General features: G+C 54.4%; 1 protein-coding gene across 1 annotated transcript in view; it reads right to left on the bottom strand.

The window, feature by feature from the left end:
- The window catches only part of CA7 (carbonic anhydrase 7), a 10,535-nt gene extending 4,392 nt beyond the window's left edge, over window positions 1–6,143 (bottom strand). Inside the window, exons 1-2 of the mRNA XM_017860255.1 lie at window positions 6,001–6,143; window positions 3,279–3,476 (exon numbers count right to left, since the gene is read on the bottom strand). Coding sequence (XP_017715744.1) covers window positions 3,279–3,476; window positions 6,001–6,040 — 238 coding nt within the window. The 5' untranslated portion in view covers window positions 6,041–6,143. The remainder of the gene's footprint in view (window positions 1–3,278; window positions 3,477–6,000) is intronic.
- Between the last annotated feature and the right edge of the window lie 2,556 nt (window positions 6,144–8,699).

The raw sequence follows: 8,699 nt of genomic DNA, 5'->3' as shown, positions 1-8,699 counted from the left end.
TTTTTTTTTTTTTTTGAGTCAGGGTCTCACTCTGTCATCCAGGCTGGAATGCCATGGCTTATTATAGCCTCAACCTCCTGGCCTCAAGCCATCCTTCTGCCTTGGTCTCCCAAGTAGCTGGGACTATAGGCATGTGGAACCACGCCCAGCTAATTTTTTTTATTTTTTGTAGAGATGGGGTCTCTCTATGTTGGCCAGGCTTGTCTTGAACTCATGGGCTCAAGCAATCCTCCTGCCTTGGCCTCCCAAAATGCTGGGATTACAGGCGTGAGCCACTGTGCCAGCTGAGATACGTTTTTACTTTTGTGTGTGTGTGTGTTTTTGTTTGCTTGTTTGTTTGTTTTGAGATGGAGTCTCACTCTGTCGCCCAGGCTGGAGTAAAGTGGTGGCACAATCTTGGCTCACTGCAACCTCTACCTCCCAGGTTCAAGCATTTCTCCTGCCTCAGCCTCCCAAGTATCTGGGATTACAGGCACCCGCCACCACGTCCGGCTAACTTTTTGTATTTTTAGTAGAAAAGGGGTTTCACTATGTTGGCCAGGCTGGCCTCGAACTCCTGACCTTAGGTAATCTGCCCACCTCGGCCTTCCAAAGTGTGGGACACATTTTTCATTTGGAAAATTCACTGGGCTGACTGGGCTTGGGTTGGTCCCCACTGCTCTCTAGACCCCTGTCCCTTGAGCTGGGCCAAGGCAGAAATCCTGACAGCCCACAGGTGACAGAGGAGTCTGGGACTGACAGAGGACAGCTCTCTATCTAGCTGTCCTCCCTACCCCTGCCCGATTTCCCACGGAGGGTGGGACCCTGCCTCCCAAGACCCCCATTACCACTAACAATTAGGCCTCCCATGTCTAAAACCCTGATCCAGAGCTAGGTTGAAAAGACGATTTTGTTTAGTCTGCATAGTAGCCCATGAGGGACAGAACTTACTATTATCCATATTCTATAAAGGGGGAAGCTGAGGCACAGTGATGGCAAGGCAGTTGCTCAGGGTCACACAGCAAGGCATTGAACTAGGGTATGAACTTGTATCTCTTATGTCCAAAGCCCAGGCCACTAATCACCAGGCAACACTGCCTCCCTAAAACCTTGAGCCTTCTTTAAACTTTGTGCTTTTCCAGAAGAGGAGGGTAGCTCCTGAGGGTCTTTACCTTCCTGGACAGGCCCAGGTGCCCCCAGTGCCATCTCCCCCAGAAATGGACTCTTCTGAGGGCCCCACTTGTGCTGGTTTTGTGACTTTCTTGCCTTGATACCCGGTGAGCTGGGGCCATGCACGTGGCCTCCTGGGACTGATAGAATTTCTAGCTGAAAGGGATCTGGAGGTGGAAGGAGCCCCAGCTAGGCTTGAATGTGAACTCCTGGATCAGATAACACCCCAGGCTCAGAGTTCCACTAGGCCCCTCCATGATGGGTGACCAGGGTAGGGCTTTGGCCCTGTGGCCTCCACAAGCAAGAGGACAGGACAGTCCAGAAGTCCTTCCTTCTTGCCTGGTCTTATCAAAGAGGCCAGACCTGTCCTGGGCACTGGTTAGGAGTCTGGGGGTGGTAGCTGTGGGTGGGGCTTCAATCAGGCTGCCCAATCCCTGGAAGCAGGAGCGGCTGAGCCCGCAGGCTGAGCAATTGGATAGGTCTGCAGACGCCACCCTCCAAGCATGCCTCACCTGGGACCCCATAGTATGGGCTCCTGGAGAGGGAGCTCCCTCCCTAACACCCCTTGACCTTGGACCCCTTAGCCTCCTCCCCCAGTTCACACACAGAATGTGCTGCCATTCACGAAGCACTCAATGTGTGTTTAGCACATTCATGGGCCACTCAATGTGTGTTTGGCACTCTGCTGGCATCAACCCATCTGACCTCCCGACTGACCCACAGTGGGTGAGTGGCAGAGCCCCACCATCTCATTCCTCTTTTCCCTGGCTTCCTGCACCCTCAGGCCTGGGCATTCTGGGCAGGGGAGGGAGCCCCAGCCAGGACTGAAGGCAACAGCCTAGATCAGTGATCCACAGGCATGTCCCCCGTGTCTTCTCCCACCCCAGTGGACTTCACTGAGCTACTGATTTCTTAGTTGAGCCCCCAGTGCCCTCTGAAGGCTATTAGAAGGGACAGTCATGTGAAAACTGTTTCTTGCCAAGCTATTATCTAGGGTCAGCTAGAGCCCCATGTCCCCTCCCCACAGCTCTGAGTAAGAGGGTTTTCTTAGAATTCAGTATGAGAAAATAAATGCTTTGTCTTTCTCCTGAGGATCTGCTAGACTCCCTTTCTTTTGGCAGCAAGAACTATAACCAATCTTTCTGTTTTTTCCTAGCCTACCAGGCAGCTCAGAACTAAGTAAGATCATTCTTCCGGTGAAAGGTCTGGCTTCCTTCATCTTCTTTGCCTTTTAATTTTCTATTTGAAACTTAAGTTCCTTTGAGGGCTTCTATTGTATTTGTGGGGAGGGGAGAAGAAGGGGGAAGGAAGCAGTTATTAATACTTCTTTACACAATAAACTCTAGCAGATTTCTTCCTTGCCCCATTCCACCACCCTACCCACCACAGGCCCAGTCATAAGGATGAAAATCCCTTCAATGAACAGCACTCCTGAGGCCTCTGCCTAGGAATTTGTCGTGAAAGAACCTGGACTCTAATCCCAGGGCAAAGAGGCCTTGGAAGGAGCTGCCACGAGTTCCCACTGGCCTCTTTCTGGCCCAAGATGGTTGGACCTTGAAGTCGTAGATGAACTGGAGAGAGAGAGAGACCTTTGGGCTGGACCAGGCTGCTTCTAGCCCTCCGCAGCTCATCAAGCCTCTATTTGCCCATCTGAGAGTGGGTTCTTGAAAAGAATAAATGAGTGACTTGCGACCTTAGCAGGGGGCTTGGCACACATAAATTTTAGCTCCCTTCTCTCTCCCTGCTGGGCTTGGCCAGATCACACAGGGAGGAGGGCTTGGCAGGTCAGTGATGGGGCAGAGAGTGAAAACAAACCTGATCTGTAGCACCACACGGAAGGGAAGGAAGGGAAAGAAAGAAATTAGCATTTCTTGAGCATCTGCTGTATGCCAGCTCTATCGACCATACTTGGTTTTTTTCATTTTTTCCCCCTCTATGACCTAAGATGGTAGGTCTTATTGCTCCCATTTTATGCATAAGGAGACTGAAGATCAGCCCAAGGCTTCACAGCTGGTGAGTGGAGGAGCCTTTCTTACCCACCATAGCATGCTTCCTGAGACTGCCCAACACAAGATTAGGACCCTAAGGGGCCAGGGGCCAGGTACCAGGCTTTGGCAGGGGCCACTTACCGGTTCGGTCATCACTGTCATTGAAGTCTACCTGGACAGAGTGGCCATTGTTGGTGATGCTGAGGGACATGCAGGCCTCATAAGAAAGCTCCAGTGGTTGCAGGCTGGGCGAGTACACAGCCTGGCTGGAGATGATATTGATGGGTGATTGGCGATCTCCCTGGGCAATGGGATACAGTTTGTGCCAATGCGAGGGGCCTGCAGGTGGGGAGGAGGGCAAGGACTCAGACCAGCCAGGATCTCTGGGCTTTAGGCTGAGGACACCCATGGGGGATGGTCTCTTCAGCATCCCTTCAGAGGTGGGCCCCTGCATTGGACCTGCATGGCTTGGAGTTCCAATGCCAGCTTTTCCATTTCCCCTTTCAGCCTCCATTTCTTTGTCTGTGAAATGGTCTCACTAAAACTCACCTTCCAGCGCTGATAGGAGGCCCAGAGAAGTACTGTATGAAAGGGAACATAACAGCTACAGGCTCAGGGGTGGCTCAGAGTAATAAGTCTCCCCAGCAGGGAGATCTCCAGGCATCTGAAGTCTCTGACCTGACCCCATCAGCATCTCACCTCTTTCTGCGCCTTGGGCAATTTGGTGTTGGTGTTTGTGATAAATAACAACAAAAACTCACATCAACCTAGCTTTGACTCTGTAACATGTATTTGCCTCTCACAATCACCTTGTGAAGTAGAAACCAGCAAGATCCCCATTTCATAGATGAGGGAACTGAGGGCCACTCACACATTTGTGCATGCATAAGTATTAATATAAATATACAACATGTGCATGCACTGCCCCCAGCTGCCCTCCCCACATGTGTGCCTATGAGTCCATAGAGATCTTCCTATGAACACATTAATCTTTCTATGATCTTCCATTGTACACACATATGCACAATGACCTGGGCTGTGTAGGCTCAGAGCATCCAGGCCCAGAATATTCATGTGTACAAACACACAGCCCTGCAGACTACATCTGACACACGCATATGCTGTCTCACACACAAACCCCTCTGTTGGAGACCCAAGTTTGCATAAAGGGACCACAGCAAAACACATGCCCATGCGCGCACACACACGCACACACACACACACCTGCATACACACCCACAGGCGCCCACCACCTGCCTCCCAGAGGATCCATCTGCAGCCGAGAGGCTCAGCATCTCCCTGGGGAACATCCTGAGATGCAGCCTATTTTTAGAGTTACTGCCGGCTGGTGCTTCTCCCCCTTTTTGGCTTCTTAAGTTTTCCTGAGAAAACAGCAGCAGGTGCCGACAGAGCCGTGTCCCCAATGGATGACTCAGAATCGTGGCCCGGCCCCTCTGGGTTATTTTTGAAGCTCTGTGAACACTGCCGCATGCCGGCACCTCTGTCCTCTGTACTTCTCTTCCTTGACTGGACAATCCAGCTCTGCCTGGGTGATGGGGTGGCTGCCTAGGAGGAGCAGGCCCATGGAGCAGGCTACACAGGACACTGGGTGCTCAGAGATGGTGGGCATGACTAACAAGAAGGGCTGGAGGCAGGGGACTCTGGCTCTGGGGGAAGTACCCAAAAGGTGGCTCAGGGCAGGTGCTGGGAGAAGATGATGTCTATGTGTCCTGTCCGTCTGCCCCATGTCTGCCTGTCTCTCCCTCTCTGCTTGTCTATATCATCTTTTTCTGAATGTCTCTTTCCAGCTCTTGCATACCCAGATCTGGGGGGTTCTCTTCCAAAATATGCTCCTTTGTTCTTGGAGCCCCAGAGGGGGCCAGAGACTCCCTCTGGTCTACTGCAACTTTCTGGCTTCCCAGATTGTAGTCCCCCACCCAACCTCAAGAAGTGACTGCCTCTCCGCACAGGAGTGGGGCTGGGGGATGTTCCTCCCACCACTACTTTTGCTTCTCCGCACCCCACCTGTCCTGCCCTGGTTCTCCAGCGAAACAGGGAACCCCTTACCCCACACCTCCACCCCTGCTTGGTAAGAAATGGCCCCAAAAGGAATTGACTGCCCCAGACCCACACTCCAGCCGTCTGGCTCTCATCTTCTGCCTCTTCTCCCTTTCTCTGAGTCCTAAGGAAACTGAGGCAGGATGAAGGAGCTCTCTTCCGCGTCAGCCCAGGAGGCTGGTGTGGGCCACGAGCTCCCACGACTCACACCCGGACATGCACAAACACCCTGCTCAGTGTAGACACCCAGACACATGCTTGCGCCCCCAAGTGCCCCCTTCCCTCACATACCAGCCGAGAAGGCAGCTCGGCCACTTCTGCGGGGAAACTCTCTGCGGGGGACACTGCGCCCTTGCCACGCGGAGCCCCGATCCCCCAAGGTCCCCGCACACTTGCCGTGCGCGCTCCCCGCACAGACACCCGCGCACAGCGCTCCGCCGCGCCCGCCGCCCGCTGCCCTGGGCCACCCCCACGCGCTGCGCACGCCCCAGGCGAGTGAGTGAGAGTCGGGGCCTGGGTCTGAGCGGGCTGGGCAGTCAGGGGCTTCGCGGAGGAGGCGGCAGAACACAGCCACCGGGTCGCTAGCTGGCGGCGGGGGCCACCCGAGGCGCAGCGCGGACTTTGCGTCTGGCGCAGGGGACCAAGGCTTGGGCCGAGTTCGGGGGCCGGGATGGGAAGAGGGGTCCTGGCCCAGCCTGGAGAGTGGGAGCTTGCCGGTCCGGGAAACCAGCTGGGCAAGAGGGTTGGGGCGAGTGCAGTTGGGTCGGGGTCCGAGCCGGGGGCGGTGCGGGAGGTCTGCGCCTACCGTCGTCCTGGCCGTAGCCCCAGCCGTGGTGGCCGGTCATGCCGCTGCCGTGCCCGCAGCCGTGCACCTGCCCGGTCGGCTCGGTCCGCTGGTTCCGGCTGCGGCTCCGGCCCGGCTCGCTACCGCGGAGCAGCCTCTTAAAGCAGCGGCTGGCGGGAGGAGCAGTTCCCGGGGGACCCGCCCCCCACCCCCCAGCAGGGCCAGAGGGGCCGGCCTGCCCCGCCCTCGCCCGCCGGCGAGCCAGTTGAACCCGGAGCAGAGATTCAGGGTAGGAGGAAGTAACCCTCTCCCCACAACTCCCACCCCTGCCCTGGCTGGGCTACTCTCTCTCTTTTTCCCCCGGCAACCTGTGCGGACTCTGGGACACTAGATGCCCATGCCGCACATGTCGTCCCTTCCCCAGGCTTGTCCCAGACCTGCAAATACCACCACCAGGGACCTGAGCTCTGGGTCCTGAATCCTTTGGGGTTGGAAAGTCCCCTTTAAACTGCAAACTACACTGACCATCAAGTGTCCAGAATTGGAACTTGCACTGTTTGCCAGAGGCTGTTGCAGGTGCTGGGCCAAGCTTTGGGTCTTTCCTACAGTATAACCCTCTCAGTTACCCTACAAGGTTAGGTGTTTCCATTAGCCCTGTCTGACAGAGGAGGGGACTGAGGCCCGGAGAAGTGAAGTGACTTGCCCAAGGTCATCTAGCCAGGGGGTAAGGGGTTCATTCCCTGGGGTTCTTACTCCAGACACTCGGAGTTTTGTGGGATTTTTTGTTTGTTTGCTTGTTTGTTTTTAGACAGAGTCTTGCTCTGTCACCCAGGCTGGCACTATCTCAGCTCACTGCAACCTCCACCTCCTTGGTTCAAGTGATTCTTCTGCCTCAGCCTTCCAAGTATCTGGGATTACAGGTGTGGGCCACCACACCCAGCTAATTTTTGTATTTTTTGTAGAGATGGGGTTTCACCATGTTGTCTAGGCTGGTCTTGAACTTCTAGCCTCAAGTAATCCACCCGCCTTGGCCTCCCAAAGTGTTGGGATTACAGGCGTGAGCCACCACTCCTGGCCTGACACTGGGGTCTTTACCATTTCTCCTTGGTGCTGGGTACAAGGGTGTGCTGTGAGTGTGGGGGTCCAGGAACCCTGGGGTAGATGCAGGGACAGGACTGGCAATCTGAACCCTTGGCCCAGGTAGAACCAGAGCTCCAAGGGGGAGTGAGGAGGAGTGGCGCGTCAACCAATGGGCCTGAGGACAGGCAGACACCAGATGGCTTCCCCATGGAGCTAAGTCTGAGGCTCTGACTTCCACCATCCCTGTTATTTTCTCTGCTGCTTCCTCCTTTCTTCAGGTACTCTACTTGTCCCTCCATAGCCTGCTGTTTGTCCCTCCTCTCCTGACCTCCCCATAACCTTCAGTACACCCACTGGGAGCTCAGACCCTCCACCCTGCGCTAAACCCCAGCGCCTGCCTTGGCCCAGGATTTTCCCACCCACAAGCCGTGGTCCTTGTGGTGCCCTCCACCTGGTGCGTCCTCTATCTTCCACCCACTGGCTCCAGCCAGCCCAATCTGATTCATCTTAGGATGTGGCCTTGTGCCAGGGATAGGGCTTGTCTCTGGCTAGTCCTCAGTAGGCAGTTTTGGAAAGACTAACAGATGGGTGGATGGAAGGACAGACAAATGATCCCACCCAGGGTCCTGTACTCAGCAGAGTTGCACAGCCACTAGTACAATGTCTACTGGCCAGATCTTGAACGGAGACACTCTTTCAGGCCCTGCTCTTGGCTGACCTTGTGCAGGAATCTGCCATCTTGTCTGCCTGACTCCCCTACATCTCTGTGTCTGTCTCAGTTTCCCTCTCCCAGGCCCTGACCCCAGATCCTCAGATAGAGCTACGGAGATTCATTGACAACTGGTTGGCTGGGCCGATGTCAGTGACTGCCCAGGCCTGCAAAGATGCCCCGCTCTGATCCAGGAGCAGGAAGGGATGCTTAATATAAATATGACCCTAAGGTGGGGCAGGGGACTTATGACAGAGACAAGTAGCCCCCAAGACCAGATGTGACAGAGAATCCACCATTGTTAAGGCCCCAGGTCTCCAAGCCAGAAATGGCACCTACAGATCAAGAAGACAAAGGCATGCTTCTGGATGAGGCTTGGACCTTCTATCTCCCAGAGAAGCCAGCCATCCTTTACCTGGGAGAGCTGCCAACACCCTTTACCTGGGAGAGAGCTCTGGGGATAGCCCAAACTCCATTGGCCCATTTCCTCTTCAGAGGAACTCAGGTCTTTTTCATATTTATTTGTAGTTCTTAAAAGATACAATTGGGCCAGGCACAGTAGCTCACGCCTATAATCCCAACACTTTGGGAGGCTGAGGTGGGTGGATTACCTGAGCTCAGGAGTTCAAGACCATCCTGGGCAACATGGTGACACCCTGTCTCCACTAAAGTACAAAAAATTAGCCAGGCATGGTAGCAGGTGCCTGTAGTCGCAGCTCCTCAGGAGGCTGAGGCATGAGAATTGCTTGAGTCCAGGAGGCAGAGGTTGCAGTGAGCCAAGATCACATCACTGCACTCCAGCTTGGGCTACAGAGTGAGATTCTGTGTCAAAAAAAAAAAAATTACAATTGGAATTCTTCATATAGTTTTTCATCCAACTTAATCTACATAGTAACCCTGGGGGGATTTTTACCCCATTTTACAGATGAGA

The sequence above is a fragment of the Rhinopithecus bieti genome, unplaced genomic scaffold (genome assembly GCF_001698545.2).
Source record: "Rhinopithecus bieti isolate Rb0 unplaced genomic scaffold, ASM169854v2 scaffold_53422, whole genome shotgun sequence".
Classification (NCBI taxonomy): Eukaryota; Metazoa; Chordata; class Mammalia; order Primates; family Cercopithecidae; genus Rhinopithecus; species Rhinopithecus bieti.
This window is presented reverse-complemented; position numbering and strand designations above follow the sequence as displayed.